The sequence below is a fragment of the Chlorocebus sabaeus genome, chromosome 6 (genome assembly GCF_047675955.1).
Source record: "Chlorocebus sabaeus isolate Y175 chromosome 6, mChlSab1.0.hap1, whole genome shotgun sequence".
Taxonomy (NCBI): domain Eukaryota; kingdom Metazoa; phylum Chordata; class Mammalia; order Primates; family Cercopithecidae; genus Chlorocebus; species Chlorocebus sabaeus.
The window spans coordinates 1,060,884-1,082,432 of record NC_132909.1 but is presented as its reverse complement, the minus strand read 5'-3'; the positions used below and the strand labels follow the sequence as shown (position 1 = coordinate 1,082,432).

General features: G+C 44.3%; 1 protein-coding gene across 1 annotated transcript; it reads left to right on the top strand.

The window, feature by feature from the left end:
* Positions 1 to 11,443: 11,443 nt before the first annotated feature.
* Positions 11,444 to 20,710, top strand: LOC103235574 (uncharacterized). Its single transcript, XM_073015848.1, is given in 5 exon segments — positions 11,444 to 11,712; positions 16,129 to 16,258; positions 16,762 to 16,860; positions 17,810 to 18,860; positions 18,862 to 20,710. Coding segments are annotated over 5 exon segments (1,398 nt in total). The 5' UTR covers positions 11,444 to 11,679; the 3' UTR covers positions 18,947 to 20,710.
* The last annotated feature ends 839 nt before the right edge of the window (positions 20,711 to 21,549 follow it).

Below are 21,549 nucleotides of genomic sequence, written 5' to 3'. Positions count from 1 at the left end.
AGCTGCAAAACTAGAGTAAAATAATGCAGATCACTGGTTTTTGAGCCTGGGCTCTGAGGGGGAAGGTTCTGACTGAAAGAGTACAGGAAAATATTATCAGGCAATGGCAATTTTTTCTATCATGACTGTTGGTGGTTTCATGACAGTACAGCTGACCCTTAAATAACACAGGTTTGAAATGCATAGGTCCAATTATATGTGAATTTTTTTCAATAAATATATTGGATATATGTTCTTGAATATTTGAGACAATTTCAAAAAACCAGAATTCATTGAAATAGGTATACCAAGAATGCATAACACAAAATATATGTAGCTTCTATTTTATCATTTACTACCATAAAATATATATAAATCTGTTATAAAAGGTTAAAATTAGTCAATAGTCACACAAACACAGACTGTACATGGTGATCCCAGAGAAATGTAAACAAATGTAAAGATACAGTATTAAATCATAATCGTGCGTGGGTGTGTGTGTGTTTTAATAGGGTCTCCCTCTGTCACCCCGGCTGGAGGGCAGTGACATGATCATAGATTGCTGCAGACAGAAATTCCTGGGCTCAAGTGATCCTCTTGCCTCGGCCTCCCCAACAGCTGAGACCATAAGCACATGCCACTACACTGGCTAATTTTTAAATTTTTCCATAGAGGCTGAGTGTGGTCGTTCACACCTGTAACCCCAGCACTTTTGGAGGGCGCGCGGGTCTCAGAAATTTGAGACCAGCCTGGGAAATATAGTGAGGACCCATCTCTACAAAAAAAAAGAAGAAAAAGAAAAAAGAAAAATTAGCTGGGTATGGTGCCACCTACCTGTGGTTCCAGCTATTCAGGGGGCTGAAGTGGGAATATCACCTGAGCCTGGGAGATCAATTTTGTAGCCATCTCCTGTTGCTCACAGTGTTGTGAGTATTCACTTAAAGAACCTCGTGATGTTAATCATCTCCACGTGAGCAGTTCATCGCTCCAGTAAATCACATATTGCAGTAAAAAGTGATCTCTCAAGGTTCTAATCTATTTTTCATAGTGTTTAGTGCGATATTGTAAACTTTAAATAACACTGTGAGGCCTATACGAAGTGCCAATAGTGATGCTGGAAGTGCTTCCAAGAAGCAGGGAAAAGTCGTGACATTAGAAGAAACAGCTGAATTGTTTTGTACTATATGTACAAATAGACCGTACATATGTACTATAGATTGAGGTTTGCAGCTGTAGTTGCCCACCATTTCAAGATAAATTAATCCAGTATAAGAATCATTGTTAAAAACAAACGAACAAAAAAGGAAATAAAGACATTGCTGTGGCTATGCCCGCAGGCACGAAAATCTTGCACTTTCTGCAAAATATATTTTTATCTCATTTGAAAATGCAGCTTTCATGTGGGTGCAGAATTGCCATGGGAAAGGCATACAGAAAGACTCGATAATGGAAACAGTCATATGACAACTGAAAGCAAAAGGAAGGTGAAAGATCTAAAGCTGGAGAATTTAATGCCAGCAAGGGATAGTTTGATAATTTTAGGAAGATGTTTGGCTTTAAAAATGTCAGGATCAAGGCTGGGTGCGGTGGCTCACGCCTGTAATCCCAGCACTTTGGGAGGCCAAGGCAGGTGGATCACGAGGTCAGGAGTGCGAGACCAACCTGACTAACATGGTGAAACCCCCTCTCTACTAAAAATACAAAAATTAGCCATGCTTGGTGGCGCATGCCTGTAATTCCAGCTACTCAGGAGGCTGAGGCAGGAGAATCGCTTGGACCTGGGAAGCAGAGGTTGCAGTGAGGCGAGTCGTGCCATTGTATTCCAGCCTGGGCGACAAAGCGAGAGTCCATCTCAGGAAAAAAAAGAAAAAGGAAAAAAAAAAGTCAAGATAGTAGAAGAAGCAACTTCTGCCGACCAAGGGGCAGTCAACAATGTCTCAGGTGCCATTAAGAGAATCACTGACAAGAAATTATATCAACCTGAACAGGTGTTTTGATTTTTTTGTTTGTTAGTTTATTGTTTTTTGTTTTTGTTTTTGTTTTTTTGAGACAAGAGTTTTGCTCTTGTCTCCCAAGCTGGAGTGCAAAGGCGCAATCTTGGCTCACTGCAACCTCCGCCTCCGGGCTTCAAGCGATTCTCCTGCCTCAGCCTCTGAAAGTATCTGGGATTACAGGCACCCACCACCATGCCCAGCTAGCTAGCTAGCTATTTATTTACTTATTTTTGTGATGGAGCCTCACTCTGTTGCCCAGCCTGGAGTGCAGTGGCATGATCTTGGCTCACTGCAACTCCCGACTCCCAGATTCAAACAATTTTCTGCCTCAGCCTCCCGAGTAGCTGGGATTGCAGGCACTCGCCACCACGCCTGGCTAATTTTTGTATTTTTATTAGAGATGGGGTTTCACCATCTTGGCCAAGCTGGTCTTGAACCCCTGACCTCGTGATCCACCTACCTCAGTCTCCCAGGGTGCTGGGATTACAGGCATGAGCCACCGTGCCTGGCCTAAATGGGCTTTTAATGCAAATAACGTGCCCTATTTTGGGAAAAACTGCCACAAAGGACATTTATTAGTAAGTAAGAGAAGCACATACCAAGATTTAAAACAGAAAGGGATAGGCTAACTCTAGTGTTTTGTTCAAATGTAGTTGGTTTTATGATAAGGACTGCCCTTATCTATAAAACTGCTAACCCCAAACCCTTGCACAAGCTGTCAGTCTTTTGGTTGTACAGCAAGAAGACCTGGACAATGAGAACCTTTTTTTTCTGGGTTGTTCCCATTAATGCTTTGTCCCTGAAGTCAGGAAGTCCGTTGACAGTAAGGAACTGCCTTTAAAGTTCTTTTGACGTTGGACAATGCCCCTGGCCAGCCAGAACCCCATGAGATCAACACTAAAGGTATAGAAGTGGTCTACTTGATCCTAAACACCCTCTAATTTGGCCTGAAGATCATGGAGTCATAAGAACCTTTAAAGCTCATTATACACAGCATCCCTAATCCCCACATTGTTCAAGGGTCAACTGTATATATTGACCAGTATTCATTGAACTGTACATTTGAAATTGGCAAATTTTATTGTTTGTAAATTACACTTCATTAAATCTGTTTAAAGAGAAAAAAATAATCCATGAGTCCACAGACATAAATGAATGAATGAATGAAGTAGGAAAGAAAAAGTTATACTTTATAGTAAGGTGTCAATTAAAATAGATAGAGATAGAAAATTGTCAATGAGAGCTAAAACTGGTGAAGTAAAAGATTAATGAGGAACAGAAGTTTTATATATTTCTAAAGAATCTTTCTTCTATTTATTTGCATTTATGTAGGAAAAACACTAGAGAGAATGGAAACAACCCAGTCAGGAGGAGACTCCCAACACCAAAAAAAATTCATGACTACCATATTTACATGTTTTAAAATCATATTTTGTCAGAATTAAATTTTATTTCAGAATGATAGAAATGGTAAAAATGATTTTGCATTTTCTCACAGTACCACAAAATATTTTAATGGAGCAAGAGATTTATTTTTTATTTTATTTTTTTATTTTTGAGAACAAGTTTTGCTCTTGTTGCCCAGTCTGGAGTGCAGTGGCCCTATCTTGGCTCTCTGCAACCTCCACCTCCTGGGTTCAGGCGATTCTCCTACCTCATCCTCCCGAGTAGCTGGGAGTACAAGCATCCACCACCACACCTGGCTAATTTTTTGTATTTTTAGTACAGAGGGGTTTCACCATGTTGGCCAGGCTGGTCCTGACCTCCTGACATCAGGTGATCCATCCACCTTGGCCTCCCAAAGTGTTGGGATTACAGCCGTGAGCCACCATGGATGGCAGAATAAGAGATTTCTAACCATAACTAAGACTTTGCTTATTCGTATAACTTAATGGTTTATGTTACAAGATAAATAAAAATGATTAGTAATTGATTAAAAAGTTTAGGCCAGGCATGGTGGCTCACACCTATAATCCCAGCACTTTGGTAGGCTGAGGCAGGAGGATCACCTGAGGTCAGGAGTTTGAGACCAGCCTGATTAACATGGTGAAACCCTGTCTCTACTAAAAATACAAAAATTAGCTGGGCATGGTGGCACGCCCCTGTAATTGCAGCTACTTAGGAGACTGAGGCAGGAGAATCACCTGAACTTGGGAGGCGGGAGTTGCATGAGCCAAGGTCGCGCCATTGCACTCCAGCCTGGGTGACAGAGTGAGACTCCATCTCAAAAAATAAAAATAAGTGAAAACAAAAATAAATATTTTTAGATTAAAAATCTAAAAATATAATAATTTTTAGAATAATGCTCTAATAAACATTTTACTTGTAAAAAGAAAACTTATTTCCACTCTATGCTACAAGTAGACATCTAAGAAAAGATCATTTTTACAGTTCAAAATCTTAAATATTACATAATATTTTAGAATGTGACCAGATTATTCTTCCAGTTGCTTACAAAAAATACTGACAGAATCATCCCTCTTTTGTAGACTGAAGATCCTAGTAACTAAATAGTTCCAAACTTTGACTTAGATACAGATTAAGAAACAGTTGGTGGCTCACACTTGTAATTCCAGCACGCTGGGAGGCCGAGGTGGGTGGATCACCTGAGGTCGGTTGTTTGACACTAGCCTGACCAACGTGGAGTGCCTAACGTGGAGAAACCCTGTCTCTACTAAAAATACAAAATTAGCCAGGCATGGTAACCCATGCCTATAATCCCAGCTACCTGGTAGACTGAGGCAGGAGAATCGCTTGAACCCAGGAGGCAGAGGTTGCAGTGAGCCGATATAGGGCCACTGCACTCTAGCCTGGGCAAAAAGAGCAAAACTCTCTCTCAAAAAAAAAAATAAATAAATAGAAATAAGGCATTGCTACACAAAACAAGGGTGAATCGCAAATGCATTACACTAAGTGAATGAGGCCAGACAGAAAAAGCTACATGGTGTTGGATTCCACGTACATAACTCTGGAAATGTGTATTCCTAAAACTCCAAGGAGACAGAAATCACATCCATGACCCTGGGGCCAGGAGTAGGAGAACAAATTAACCCCAAAGTGGCATGAGGGAGGAGGAAAGAGCTGCAAACTGACTACTGAATGCACAATCATGTCCAGTTTCTCACATCGCTGCTTTCCGCATGCCCTGGCTCAGCCACCGTCTCCTCCTTCCTGTTACTGCAATTCACCAAGTTTTCTCCCATTGCATCTCTTTGACACTTTCTCTACCTTTTACCCGAATATTTTAAACTTTGTTCTTTCATAGCTGCCTCCTTCTCATTTTTGGGGGGGTAGTCAACTCAATTATCACCTTCAAGAAAGCCACCCACATCCAGCTCATCTGAATGGGCACTGTCCTCAGCCTTCAGCTTAAACATTTCCAACTCTGTCCTCGATACAACTGCCATTCCCTCACATTCTCCCCTTCATTTCCCCTATTATTTTCACCACTACTTAGAACAACTCCTGGCATTTGTTATTTATGTTTGTTTGTTTGGTTGATTTTTTTACCATTCTAGGTTCAGTTCCCAGGTAGTATATGGACTTAGCAAATTCTACAAAACCAGACCAATATTTTCAAGGCTTGACCTGGGAGGAGAGAATGGTGTATTTGGGTGGTATGTCCTGAGGAAAAGTTTCATATTTTCAGTCACTTTTTGGTGAGTCAGTGTTCAGCAGAGCAAGGACATCCAGATAAGTCTCAAAGATGCGGTATCTGTGGAAGAGTAGATTACTATAGTGGTTAGAAATAGCTGTACTCTTGAGTAGTTGGTGATCCTGGCTCCTTGGTTCCACTGAAGCTTCACAGGAGTTTGTAATCATCACATCTGCTAGGATAGTACCTTTGAACATAAGACTGTGTTTGGGCAATAAGAGGACATAGGACTGCTTACCTGCTGTGGAGCAGAACTGCTCTTCTGAAATATTAGGCTTCTTCCTCCTTGAGGACACGGTTATATTTTCCCATCCTGTGGCCTCATCTTCCTCCCTACTTTTCCTTATAAGGATAGTTCAGATGGGAAGTTAGTCTTTGCTCTCTAGCTGAGGCAACCAGACTTCAAGTGTCTAAGGACCAGGTGGTCATCTCCATGGAAGTCCAAAGTTTCCACAGCTGCTGGGTCGTGACTCCTTCTATTAAGCTCTAAACTTGCGGATGGCAGGAGATGTCATCAAAATTTGTTTAGTTGGTTACAGTCCTCAGCCTTCCCTCATTCCCTGCAGCTGCTCATGTGTTGAGGGTTGACTTGTGATTAGACCCTGAGGCACATCTGCTTTTCATGCCATCTTGGGTAGGTTAGGCTTCCCAAACACAGAGGAATGTGCTTGCCAGTCCTGAAGGAGATATAGCCAAAGGTAGAGTCTTGGACCCAAACTTTGATGTTCCCACTCCTTATAGACATGTAAATATTCCTAAAGGTTGGAAATAAAAATGGATTCCAGAAGATAGAGAGAAAACATATAACCCAGCATATGTTGCTTTTAACAACAACAACAACAACAAAATAGCTTCATGGGATTTGTTTTGTGCGTTCAAAGAGCTATAAGTGAATTTTTTATGTAGATAATGATTTTACCTAAACCAAATGATTAAATAGTCTACTGTGTCCTCACTAATCATGTTATTTGCAATTCTACACACGACTGTGTTTTAGTTGGTTGTCTCTTCCTGTAATAATACTAAATTGTCTACATATACTGTTTATTTCAAAACCATCACACAATTCACTATAATGTTCATATGACATATAGTTTTTTTAAATTAAAACCACATCTGTAAAACAGAACCAGTGGTGATAAAGCATCGTTTCTTTCCTTTTTTTATTTATTTTTTGAGACAGAGTCTCACTCTGTCACCCAGGCTAGAGTGCAGTGGTGTGATCTCAGCTCACTGCAACCTCTGCCTCCCAGGTTCAAGCGATGCTCCTTCCTAAGCCTCCCAAGTAGCTGGATTACAGATGACTGCCACCATGCCTGGATAAAAAGCATACTTTCCTAGGCATCTTCTCTTTTCACATTGCCTCACATGCCTGACTCACCCCATCAAGCTAACATTTACGTGACATTTTTGTTAATCATTTTGATAATCATTCTATTAATGTCTTTGTAGTTTTACCACATACATATGTTTTCCTAAATGACATACTCTTTCTTATTGCCAGATTCTGAATTTTCTGTATGTTTTGTACTGTGTGACTAGATTCTGTAATATGTTTGTTAGGTTCATTCACAAAGGTTCATGTCATGATGGCCAGCTAATTTTCATGACTGACTCATAATCTATTAGATGAATAATCCAGAATCTGTTCTTCTAATAGATGTTCTGAAGGAAGTGAAACATTTATTCCTGTGCTTTGTTTCAGAAGGAGGAGATTATCTACACATTGTCCCACTCCTGTCATGGATTCAGCTCTCCTCACTCTCCTCCTCCCCTCCGTTCCACATGCCACATAATGGTCTAACTGAAATAATTAATGCCATAGTTGCCATGGAAGGGGTAAAGAACTTGTGTCTCTCTCAATTCTACTATGTTCTCAATCCCAATATTGACTCCCATCCTTTTCAGAGTCAATTAGTACTGAACACCCAGTTCTAGAAAGCTCCAAGAAGGAGGGAAGGCTTCATTTTCTCTTGTCCTCATGAGTCACTCCAAGACTGTGTCGAAATTGATTATTCAGCCCACAGATGGAAGGGGCAGGAAAAGAAGTAGGGAAATTAGATTGACACGAGGACTAGATTCAATGGGAATGGATGTAGTGGGACAACACATAATAAAGGTTTGACTTTTAAAATCAATAGTTGTGTGTTGTAAACAACAGTCTAGCATTTTAACCACCTGTGAGGAATTGGCTTTATATTTGGAAATGGAAGAGTAGTGGGAACATGTTGGAGGCTGAAAGAATGAGGGTTGTGATTAACTCAGTATACCACTGGAGGCTATATGAGTAAACAGCAAACTGTTCTCATGAAAGCAGGTGGTTTGCAAACTGACAAACTGCGTCTACCACCCTGAAGGAATGGTGAGGGCAGTCATGTCCCAGGCACAAGTGTTTCTTGTGATTAGGCACATCTGAAGCCTGTTCACAATAATCTGAACCTGTGATCAATCAAGCAGATGACCAATCGTTAGCTTCTCCTCCCTGCTCTTTCTACCCAATAAATATGAATGGCTGTGGAAACTCAGGGCCATTACTCACAAGAAGCAAGGAGCCCCTGACCCCTTATTTAAAACAGATTATTTTGTCTTATGTTTTCATTTCTTGTTCATCCCCCTTCATTCAGTCCCATAGTAACCATCGCAAGTGGCGCCCAAACAGGGACCTGAAGAGACCTGCAGGGACAAGTAGGGATGAATAGACATGAATAGGGAAGAAAAGGGACTTGAAGGGACTTGCAGGGACTCACAGGGACTAACAGGGACCTACAGGGACCATAAACAATGAAAGTCTACTGGAGCTGAAGAACTGAAACTGATCAGACAAATGAGAAACTCCAGGATGAGTCTGCCGGCAGTGGATGTAAGGCCAGTGTCCTAAAGAGGTACTGGTCAGCGTCCTAAAGAGGTACAGAGAATGGGAAATTTTTGAATCAAGGTAACATGGGGCAGGATTTGTTTTTTCTGTTTTGTTTGGAATTTGTTGTGTTCTGAATTTCAAAATTTGAGAGTCTTTTGCCCCACCCACAACTCCTATCAAGGTTGGTGAACAGGAGGGAGGATGAAAACTTGCCTGTACTACTCCCTCCAGCAGCGGGAACACGTGGAAGTGCAGGATTAGACCTCCCAGTCAAAGAACAGGTTACATTAGTTGGAGGAGACAAACCCACCAAGATTCCCACTGGTATTTGTGGACCTTTGCCAACAGGATATATGGGATTAATTTTGGGCAAAACTCATCTTAACTTACAGGGTATTACTGTAGTCCCAGGAGTTGCTGATTCAGATAATGAGGAGAAATTCTAGTAGTGGTGATGTTGCAAGATCTTTGGGTTTTTGAACCAGGAGACTATATTGCTCAACTGTTGCTTATTACCTGGAAACTGAACCCTTCTCCACGAAGGGAGAAATGAGGGAATCAAGGACTTGGAAGTACAACTACATGGCAGATTTATCTATCAGAACCCATAGCATCTAATAGACCCACATGTACAGTGTAAATTAAAGGAAAGAAGTTTTATTGGCTTATGGCTATGGGAGCTAATGTGTCATTAATATCTAAGAACAATTGACCCCCGTCCTGGCCTCTACAATTAACTTCTACATCCCTAGAAGGAGTAGGAACAGCTCAAAGTGTTCAAAACAGTGCTGAGATTTTACCCTGTCTCAGTACCAGTTGTACTTTTCAACCTTATGTTGCAAATATGTTAATCTATGGGGTTGAGATTTACTTACAGCATGGGATATGAGACTTACGAATGAAACTATTAACAAACCAGGATTTAAAATGTTAAAAAAAAATTGGAGTATCAGAGCGGAAAAGGCTTAGGAAAGTCCATACAAGGAAACCCTGATCCTATATCAATAACTAGAGAAAGATGAAAAAGGGCTAGGTCGTCAGGATTTCTGATGGGGGTCATTGGTATTTCTCCTCTACCCACTGCTTTGCCATTAGAGTGGCTGACTGACAAACTTGTATGGATGGTTCAATATCCTCTATCACAGGAGAAACTGATTCAACTCCATCAGTTAGTAGAAGAGCAATTGGAAGCAGGACATATGGAAGAGTCAGCCCTTGAAATTCACCAGCATTTGTGATTCCAAAACAGGTAAATGGCGATTGCTACATGATTTGAGAGCTATTAATGCACAGATTAAGCCAATGGGTGCATTATAGCAGGGTCTGCCATCCCTGGCAGCCATTCTAAGAGACTGGCCTCTCATGGTGGTAGACCTTGGGGATTTTTTTTTTTTTTTGCTATACTATTGCACAAGAAGGATAAACCTCAATTTGTTTTCTCTGTGCCTTCTGTTAATCCTTGATTTGCTATCGCTATGCCTTCTGTTAATCAGAAAGAGGCTGTCTTTCGTTATCAGTGGAAAGTTTTCGGTAGATTTACTAATGTGGAGATGAGGGTATGCTTGTGTTTTTACAGGAGATGGACAAACCATGTGGATACCCTCAAGGTGTGTGCGACCATGGAAGGGGAGACTGGGATTCCAACCATGGGCCTGGTTCTCCCAGTGGAAGCCATGAGCCAGCTGAATCTGAATGCGAAGACGGCATGAGGACTGACTGGAGTCACACTGGCATCAATCTCCATAACATAGGGACACATCTTATTCAATTAATTCAAAGACAGAAAGGGGGAGATGTTGGAGGCCGAAAGAATGAGTGTTGTGATCAACTCAGTATACCACTGGAGTAAACAGCAAACTGTTCTCATTAAAGTAGGTTGTTGGCAAACTGACAAACTGCGTCTGCCACCAAGAAGGAATGCTGAGGGCAGTCACGCCCCAGGCACAAATGTTTCTTGTGATTAGGCACATCTGAAGCCTGTTTGCAATAATGTGAACCTGTGATCAATCAAGCAGCTGACCAATCATTAGCTCCTCCTCCCTGCTCTTTCTACCCAATAAATATGAAGGGCTGTGGAAGCTCAGGGCCTTTGCTAACTAGAAGAAAGAAGCCCTCTGACCCCTTCTTTAAAACAGATTTATTTTGCCTTTGTTTTCATTTCTGTGTTCATCCCCCTTCATTCAGTCCTGTAGTAATGGTGAAAGGAATATGGAGCAGAAATGGATGAAGGAGAGAAATTGAGGGGGAGTTGGCTTATGGGTTTGCCTCCTATTGTTGTGACTGTACATCAACATTGCGTCCTTGAGGAAGGAAAGAACACAAATGAGCATGGGGTGAAGGAGGAAGGTAAATCCTTGGGCTCCCCTACTCTCTCATCACCTACATCCAGAATTCAGAGCCTTTTCTTATTATCATACATCAGGCATTGCTTGGCCACCGTTAACTTTAATATTGGGTGTCCCCTTGCCAAAGGAAATTTAGGAAGGTATACGTGGCTCTGCCCAGAGAAACCTTTATTGTGGCTCTGAAGATCCTCTTTGAGTCCTTCAAAAGAAGGAAGGATTGGAGTATCAGCGGTAGGAAACTGAAATCCAGTCCCATCTCCAATTACAACAGGCTCCAGATGAGTCCGAGAGTTCTTGACACTCATTTCTCCTCCATTCTCCATTTCCTACTCCATCTCCATCTTCTCCATCATCCCCATCTTCATCATTATCTCCATCTCCATCATCTCCATCTCCATCATCATCTCCATCTTCATCTCCACCATCATCTCCATCTCCATCTCCATCATCTCCACCTCCATCTCCGTCATCATCTATCATCTCCAATCTCCATCTCCGAAGTTAGCCCACTTCCTCTAAGTTTGGCGCCAAGGGAACTACACTGCCCAGAAGCCTCCGCGCCCGCAGCTGCAATGCTTGGCCAATGAAAAGAGGCCTGCCCGAACGTGCGACGCGCACTGGGCGGGACTTCCGGCGTCTCCCCTGGGCGGTCACTTTCGCTGCTCTCAGGAGAACTCAGCCTGGTAGAAGCTGATTGTGCGCTGGGGCAACCAGCACCGGAAGGCGCGGTGGCTCCGCGTTCTGTTCTCACCGCTCAGAGGCGGGTCTGAGGCTCGGTGGCGGCACGCAGGGTGACCCGGGCCCTCTCCTCGGTTATTGTCTCCCCGCCCGCTCTACCCACAGGCTCGGATGGCGGCGGCCGAGCTGAGGGACCCCGCTCAGGTGAGCGCCGCGTCCTCCCGGCCTCCCTGGAATCCTAAAGCCCTGTGAGGGCCGCCTGCCCAGGTCCCCGGGTGCAGAACTGTGGGGCGTTCGTGGGCGGGGTCCCGTTTCTGACACGCAGTGTGATGGGGTGGGAATGGAGGGCAAGGGGTGCGGCTCGCAAAGATGTGAGACGCACGCAGCGAGTCCCGAACTTGAGGCCTCCGGGTGTCTGTAGTAGGCAGCTTGGGAAGGGACCAGTCGCGCGTGGAGCGACGGCCCGAGGAGCTGCGCTTTCATCCTGAGGGCGCCACAGTGGCCGCGGAGGGCTGGAGACAGAAGAGTGACACGATCTGTTTCTCTCAGTTTGCCAAAGGCCTCTCAAGGCAAAACAGACTGGAGTGGGGGTGAGGCGGGTGAAAACAGACCTGTGAGTAGATAAATTCAGTAGAGTAGTGGAGAGTCTACTGGGACTGGGCCGTAGAAGCGGGGAAGTGATCAGATCTTGGATGGATTTCAAAAACTGAACAGGAGGGAATTCCTGTTGCATCAGATGTGACTATGAAAGAAAGTAGGGAATGAAGAGCCATTCTGGATTTTTATTTGTATTTTTGTTTGTTCCTGAATATCAGGAAGGATGGAGATGGGGGAGGCTGTGCAGGGAGTAGGTTTTGGGCATCGTTTCCTGAGAAGTCCCAGAGTGGAGGTATCGTGTCCACATGGGCAGCTGGAAGGCCTGGGGCTCCTATTTAGGAGGGAGAATCTTAAGGTTTTCTTTCAGATGGTCCCTGAGGTGAGGGAAGGGAGAAATGGGCCTGTAGGCCGGGGCAGCCTCTATAGCATGGAGTTTTGCTGTCCCAAGTGGTTCTGTCTGGTGCCTGCAGGAATGGAGGGTTATAGAGTATGAAGACCCAGGACTGGATGGAGACTGCAGTGTTGGGTAGTATATAGGTTTGCCACTCCAGGCTCAGCAGTTCCTCATGTCCAGTCCGTATGGAGAAAAGAAAAGGTCAGCCAGGCTGGTGGAGCAGCCCCTTTGGTGCCTAAGTTTCCCTAGCCATCAGCACAGGAGGGATGATCAACTGCTCCAGTAGAAGGGCTGTCAGCAGGATTGCCTTCAGGGGAGTATATAGCAGGCAGCCAGACTGCCAAAAGGAAACCCACATTTTCTTTCTTTCTTTCTTTCTTTTTTTGAGACAGAATTCTGCTGTTGTGATCTGCCCACCTCGGCCTCCCAAAGTGTTGGGATTACAGGCTTGAGCCACTGTGCCCAGGCAGAAACCCATATTTTTAAAACCTGCCAGTTTATTTGCACTGAAAATGTTGACAGAGGCATTAATTATGTGTACAGTAAGAGTTGATACTTAGTCCTAGACACATAAGAATGAGTTTGATACAAACAATAGCCCTATTGAGTGAATACCATTATTATTGCCATGTTGCAGATGGCAACACCAAGGCACAGGGAAGTTGAGCATTTTTGCAAGGGCACACAACAGGTAAGAGGCATCACTAAGAACCAAAGCCCAGATTGTAGATACTCAGGCACACCTGACTCCAGGCTAGACGAGGGGGCTTGGAAGATCCTTTGGCAAGACCACTGTCTGGTTCTCATGGCCTTGATTTTTCCATAGGTTCTTGTGACTGCAGAGTTACTTACATACCATGAGGAGGTAAATGGAGAATGTCTCAGGTCCTCACCCTGCTCAACTCCTACCTACATGGTCTTCAGAATCGTAGTGTCTTGAGACTCCTTACTTGCTATTCTCCCTACCCTTCCATTTGAGTTCCCTGGAAAACAGTCATACAGTCAGGATCCTGAGTCCAGACTATATATTTTTATTTATTTATTTATTTTTGAGATGGAATTTAGCCCTTGTTGCCCAGGCTGGAGTGCAATGGCACGATCTCAGCTCATTACAACCTCCGCCTCCTGAATTCAAGCAATTTTCCTGTCTGAGCCTCCCAAGTAGCTGGGATTACAGGCATGTGCCGTCACGCCTGGCTAATTTTGTATGTTTTGTAGAGACAGGGTTTCTCCATGTTGGTCAGGCTGGTCTCGAACTCCCGATCTCAGGTTATCTGCCCACCTCTGCCTCCCAAACTGCTGGGATTTTAGGCATGAGCCACCACGCCTGGGCCAGATTATATGTTCTATGGAGAGGTTCTCATTTCTGGCAACCAATGACAGGAGGTTTAGAAGGCATAGTGATCAACATGAGAAAATACGTGGATTTAAGTTTGAGCTGGAAATGCTTAGGCAACCTTAGATCTCCATTATAACGGGGGGAACGCATCAGCAGGTATAAGGCAGACCTGAAGTGGTTGGCTGAGGAGCTGGGCCTCTATTCTTTGTATTTTTGTTTGTTTGTTCCTGAATATCAGGAAGGATGGAAATGGGGAAGGCTACGCAGGGATTATGGCCTAGTCTGTTTTTTTTTGCTTTTTTGTTTGTTTTGAGACGGAGTCTCACACTGTCGCCCAGGCTGGAGTACAGTGGCGCATCTCGACTCCCTGCAAGCTCCGCCTCCTGGGTTCAGGCCATTCTCCTGCCTCAGCCTCCCGAGTAGCTAGGACTACAGACACCCACCACCATGCCCGGCTAATTTTCTTTTTTGTATTTTTAGTAGAGATGAGGTTTCACCGTGTTAACCAGGATGGTCTCGGATCTCCTGACCTCGTGATCTGCCTGCCTCGGCCTCCCAAAGCGCTGGGATTACAGGTGTGAGCCACCGCGCCCGGCCTGGAGTCTGTGTTTTTTAAGTAGATATGAGCAGATTTTCTAAAGTGTAGGGTGGGAGAAAGAGGTTAATGGTAAGAGTAGTTTTCAGTGGGAATAATTAAGTTAGGTTTTGGCCATGTTGATATGAGATGTTCCAGAGACCCTTGAGTGGATTCATTGAGTGGGCACCTGGACAGAGAAGTCTGGAATTCAGGTGAAGGGTTCAGATTGGAAATACACACGATACAGTTGGTGTGTGCACCAAATGGAATAGTGGAGCAGATTTAGGAGGGAGCATCTTGAGGTCCTATTGGTAATGCCATTAGGTAATAAGGGAGAATAGGGGCGAAGAACTGATTCTCTTGCTTGGATACCTGGATGGGAGTGGTAGGCTTCACAAGGACATGAGGGAGAATGGTGGCCATGGGGAAGGGGATGTAGAGGTGAGGAGGGTCTGATTGGTCTGAAAGTTCCTGTGGGGGTAAACATGAGATGGACATGAAGATGAAGCTATAATGACGTCAGATGACAGGAAGGCAGGCACTGCTGCTTATACATCCAACTGTGGGATCACAAGGCTTTTGTTCTTACCTGGAACCTGGGGAGCTTCTCAGGCTGCTGGATTAGCTCAAGATCAAATGAGGTCATCTGGGAGAATTGCTGGGCCTGGTTTGGGAGACTTGGGCTTCTTTTTTTTAATTTTAATTTTTATTTATTTATTATTATTATTATTTTTTGAGATGGAATTTCACTCTTGTTGCCCAGGCTAGAGTGCAATGGCAAGATCTTGGCTCACAGCAACCTCTGCCTCCTGGGTTCAAGCTGTTCTCCTGCCTCAGCCTCCCGAGTGCCTGGGATTACAGGCATGTGCCAACACGCCCAGCTAATTTTGTATTTTTTGTGGAGACGGGGTTTCTCCATGTTGGTCAGGCTGGTCTCGAACTCCTGACCTCAGGTGATCCACCTGCCTCGGCCTCCGAAAGTGGTGGGATTACTGGCGTGAACCACCACACCCGGCCTGGCCTGCAATTCTAATGAGAGTCAGAGGAAGGCTGACATTGGGAAGGGACAGCTTCTCAACACAGATATGGAAGAGTGCCAAAGGTGTCCAGATATGTGTGCAATTCCAAGTAGCTGAAGGTGAAGCAACAAAAAGAGACAGGTAGGGAGGCCTTCAAAGTGGGGCTGAGGGTTGCCCCTGGCAGTCAATGCCATTGGAGGTCTAGGATGGGATGGTGTTCTGATTGCATTTGGTAAGTGCCCTCTGGATGCCATGTGTAGACTAGAATGTAGTGACACTAGGGGAGGTACATAAGGTGGTATAGGGGGCAGTGGTTGTGGTACAGAGTATATGCACATTCTAATGAGTATAAACAGATGTCCCCAGGGACCTTGTATTGGGGGCTTCAGGGAGAACACTGACACAAATTTGATTGTATTTGGTAAACAATCTTGGAATCCAAGGTCAGTTGTCTGACAAGAGAAGAGTAGGACTCTGCATACCATGCCCAGAGCTGAAATGGACTATATCTGCCTACCTGCCTGTGCTTGCTCAGTGGGAACATGAGGAGAGAGTGGGCATCAGTGGTTCTGGGGCAGGGTCTCTCCTCTGCGATGGGGATTGAGGAAGAGGGTGAGCAGGGGTGGATGTTTAGGGGGATGCCTAAATTCCCCAGTAAGGAGGCCACAGATAAACTCAACTCTCTCCATCTTAGCAGGGCTATGTGACCTTTGAGGACGTGGCTGTCTACTTCTCCCAGGAGGAATGGAGATTGCTTGATGAGACTCAGAGGCTCCTCTACCGCAATGTGATGCTGGAGAACTTTTCACTTCTGGCCTCTCTGGGTAAGTTTCTCACACCCCACCCCAGCATCCTGGGCTGGGCTCGTCTTTTCCTCCTTTTCCTAGTGACAGGTCTGTTCTTCCCGAAGCTGAATTGTGGGCACTCATTCCTTCTCCAGGATCCTGAAGTAGCTGTTGTAGTCGGCCTGGGCTGCGTATACTACCATCTTCTCTCCCCGAGCTGCCCCAGAGCTGTGCAGGAAAGGGTTTGGGGGTCAGGAGTCTTTCAGTCAGCTTGATGGATCTTAACCCTGGTGGCCTCTCTGTGGCCTGGTAACACTGTGCACATCTGTGGTAATTCTATTCCCCTATGTTCTGCTTGCCTCCTCTAGCCAACATACCTGTGCCAGCAATTGAGTTACCAACGTGATTGCTGTTTGACAGGTTTGTTCCTGTAAGACCCTCCTCCAAGGTTCTTTCTGTACTATTTTGTTTTCTTTCCTGTGGTCCATGATGGGATAAGTCATTCTGGCTCAGTGCTGCCACTCACTTGTTGTTTTCCTTAGGACTTGCATCTTCCATGACCCATGATATAACCCAGCTGGAGTCATGGGAGGAGCCCTTCATGCCTGCTTGGGAAGTTATGACTTCAGCCATACTGAGAGGTACTTGGTGGGTGGAGCTCAGGGAGGTATGAACTCGGGGATGGGTTCATATCATACCAGGAGTCTTTGCAGTGGGCTCAGATATTTTGATACCAAGGCAAGGGGTCATTGCTGATTTCTGTCTTTTCTTCCTCAGTCACCCATTTATATCTATTCTGATATTTAACCCGGGGCCATTCTCCACCTCTCTGTCCTCCATGTTTCACCCAATCCTCAGCAGCACCTTTCAGCAGTGGCTTTCACTGAATGTGTGGTGAGGTGGGAGCTTATCCCTGCATAGCACTTGGACACCAACTATTTCTTTCCAGTTGGTTTTTTTTTTTTGAGACGGAGTCTCGCTCTGTTGCCCAGGCTGGAGTGCAGTGGCTTGATCTTGGCTCACTGCAAGCTCCTCCTATCAAGTTCATGCCATTTTCCTGCCTCAGCCTCCTGAGTTGCTGGAACTACTGCCACCACGCCTGGCTAATTTTTTGTATTTTTAGTAGAGGCTGGGTTTCACCATGTTAGCATGAATGGTCTCAATCTCCTGACCTTGTGATCCACCTGCCTTGACCTCCCAAAATGCTGGGATTACAGGCATGAGTCACCACGCCCATCTTGCAGTTGATTTTTTCTGGACCTGGACATAACCTTCTGTGCCATGTTCCTGTGTCTCCAGCAGCCAAAGTCCTGTGGAAAGCCATTTGCAGTGGATTTTGTTGGGGACTCTGCCTCTCCTCCCTGTGCTACACCCCATCCTTGCATCTTTGGTGCTCATGAGGCCTCCCCAAATCCGTGATCTAGCCAGGTTCAGCACTGCACAGCAGGCCCTTCCCCACCAAGCGCTAGCCCCCTCATTCTGCCAGCAGTCCCAGGCACTAATTACTGGGTGTGTCAAACACATTTGTTAGAGTGCTGCCTCCTCACACCAAAGACTACATTTACTTCATCAACATTTCTCTTCTTTCAGGTTGTTGGCATGGAGCTGAGGCCAAGGAGGCCCCTGAGCAGACTGCTTCTGTAAAAGTGCCCAGTTCAAACGTTCAGCAACACCAGAAGCACTATGGAGAGAAACCCTTAAAAAGACAAGAGAGCAGGGTCCCAGTTTTGAGGAGTTGCAGAGTCCACCTGTCAGAGAAGTCCTTGCAAAGCAGAGAAGTTGGGAAGGACCTCCTGACCAGCTCAGTTATTCTCAAGCACCAGATGACTCACACGGGAGAGAAGTCACATAGGAGCTCCGAAAGTAAGGAGGCCTTTCATGCTGGAAAAAGGTATTACAAATGCAGTGAATGTGGGAAAGACTTTGGTCAGAAATATTTACTTGTTCAGCACCAGAGACTACACACTGGGGAAAAGCCTTATGAATGCAGTGAATGTGGGAAGTTATTTAGCCATAAGTCCAACCTTTTTATACACCAAATAGTTCACACTGGAGAAAGGCCTTATGGGTGTAGTGACTGTGGAAAATCCTTTAGCCGTAATGCTGACCTCATTCAACATCAGAGAGTTCACACTGGAGAAAAGCCTTTTACATGCAGTGAATGTGGAAAAGCTTTCAGGCATAATTCCACACTTGTTCAGCATCACAGAATCCACACTGGAGTAAGGCCTTATGAGTGCAGTGAATGTGGAAAATTGTTTAGTTTCAACTCCAGCCTCATGAAACATCAGAGAGTTCACACTGGAGAAAGACCTTATAAGTGCAGTGAATGTGGAAAATTCTATAGCCACAAGTCCAGCCTTATCAATCATTGGCGTGTTCACACTGGAGAAAGGCCTTATGAGTGCAGCGAATGTGGGAAGTTTTTTAGCCAAAGTTCAAGCCTCATGCAACATCGAAAAGTTCACACTGGAGAAAAGCCTTTTAAGTGCAATGAATGTGGGAGATTCTTTAGTGAGAATTCCAGCCTGGTTAAACATCAGAGGGTTCACACTGGAGCAAAGCCTTATGAGTGCAGGGAATGTGGGAAATTTTTTCGCCACAGCTCCAGTCTTGTTAAACATCGAAGGATTCACACTGGAGAAATACAGTGATTGTGGGAAATCCTTTAGCCAGCATTTCAACCTCATTCAACACCAGAAAGTTCACAGGGGAAAAAAGTCTTGAAGGTAACAAATGGAAATCCATTAACTACACTTCCAAACTCATTCAACACTGGACAGATAGTTCACAGAGTGGACAATGTAGTGAATATGGAGAAAGGTCTCAGCCAAAGGCCTAACCTTATTCAACACCAGAAAGTGTAGACTGGAGAAAGGCCTTAGACTGTCGCTGATTCAATATGATTCACCTTGCCGGGCACGGTGACTCACACCTGTTAATCTTACCACTTTGGGAGGCTGAAGCAGGCGGATCACAAGGTCAGAACATCGAGACCATCCTGGTTAACACGATGAAACCCTGTCTCTGCTAAAAATACAAAAAATTACCAGGCGTGGTGGCAGACGCCCATAGTCCCAGCTACTCAGGAGGCTGAGGCAGGAGAATGGCGTGAACCCGGGAGGTGGAGCTTGCAGTGAGCCGCGATCGCACCACTGCACTCTAGACTGGGTGACAGAGCGAGACTCCATCTCAAAAAAAAAAAAAAAAAAAAAAAAAAAACAGAAAACAAAAACCAGGCGTGGTGGCAGGCACCTGTAGTCCCAGCTACTTGGGAGGCTGAGGCAGGAGATTCACTTGAACCTGGGAGGCAGAGATTGCATGGAGCCAAGATCACGCCACTGCACTCCAGCCTGGGTGACCGAGCGAGACTTCGTCTCAAACAAACAAATAAACAAAAAACCCAGAAACTCTGAGGATAATTTTTATGAGGGAGCTGGCAATTGAATGTCATTCATCTAAATATGCACATTGGAGGCAGGATGAGAATTCCTGACAGATTGTCTCTCTGGAGAAGATAGCCCTCTGCCTTGGAGCTTCGGAGAGAGGGAGCCCTGTATTCTTGGCTGCAGCAGTCGAATGGAGTTTTAATCTCGCTGAGTTTGGAGTTGGGGGAGGAAAGGAGTGGTCTTGGTTCAGATGTGACTGACTTTTGCTGTTCTTATGAATGTTAGATCTTCTTTAATAAATATTTATTTGCCGTACACCCTTGTGACCATTTCCAGAGACTGAATTGTGTTTTTATAATTTTCACCCTTTTGGCTGTGTAACAGGGCTGCAAAGCTCCTCAGTTATTCTGTAAGTGGATCCAAATGTTTGAAATTTTACTTGCCAAATTGTGTTCTAAATGGTTAGCATTTCATATTTCCTCCTGGAATATATTAGGTTTTCCATTTCTTCACATTACTGACAATTTATATGTATGGAAATCATAGGCCATTCATTTTAGCCATTTTACTAAATATGCAGTAGTATTTCATTGTAGTTCTTAATTTGTGTTTTTCCAATGACTTAGTTTTCAGCTTTTTTAAATGTGCTTATTTGTCACTCATATATCTTCGTTAGTAAAATGTCTGTTGGTATTTTTTGCCTGTTTTTTAAAATATTTGGTTGGTTGCAAGTTCTTAACATTTCTGAAGACAAATTCCTTATTTGATATAAGCGTTGGGAATATTTTTTCATTGTCTGTGGCTTTTGTTTTCTTTTTTAAAATTTAGAGGCGTGGTCTTGCTGTTACATAGACTAGTCTCTTAACTCCTAGCCTCAAGTGGTCATCCTGCCTCAGACTCCCAAAGTGCCAGGGTACAGGCATGAGCCACCATGCTTGACCTTGTTTTCAGTTTGTAACAGTATCTTTCCTAAAGCAGAGTGTCTTAATTTTATGAAGCCCAGTTTATCCATTTGTTATTTTATTCAATATGCATTTGGTGTTATATTCTCATACTATACGATATCTTTGCCTATAAATAAAACCCTTATGTGAGTATGCTACTGTAGTCTTAAGAATCTTTTTAAATAACCAACTTCTGAAATATTTGTAGGTTTAACCTACAAAAAAAAGAATTCAATTTATGTAGATAAAGAATTCAATTTATATAGATAATGTGTACATACTCCCTATCTTTTGTGAGATATCCTAGCAAGCAGTGGCATTCCAGTAGCTTTGAGCATATTTAATGCCCGGTTATTGGTTTGTATAATTTTTTAATAAAAGGAACCAGAACTCCTTAGCAAAGAGGCTGTTTTCTGATTGTGGCAGAAAAGGTACAACATGAGTCGAGGAAATACTGCATTGGCAAGTAAAGAGATGCTCACAGAGTAATGTTGATGTATTAGCTTTCTATTGCTATCCTGACAAATCACCACAAACTTACGTTTTAAACAATACAAATATATTATCTTACAGTTCTTTAGGTCATAAGTATAATAGAGACATCGGCCGGGCGCGGTGGCTCAAGCCTGTAATCCCAGCACTTTGGAAGCCGAGATGGGCGGATCACGAGGTCAGGAGATCGAGACCATCCTGGCTAACACGGTGAAACCCCGTCTCTACTAAAAACACAAAAAATGAGCCAGGCGTGGTGGCGGGCACCTGTAGTCCCAGCTACTCGGGAGGCTGAGGCAGGAGAATGGCGTGAACCCGGGAGGCGGAGCTTGCAGTGAGCTGAGATCCGGCCACTGCACTCCAGCCTGGGCGACAGAGTGAGACTCCGTCTCAAAAAAAAAAAAAAAAAAAAAAAAAATAGAGACATCACTGGGTTAAAATCAAAGTGTTGTCATGATTGTGTTCCTTTCTAGAGTCTCACGGAGAATCTGTTTCTTGCTTATTT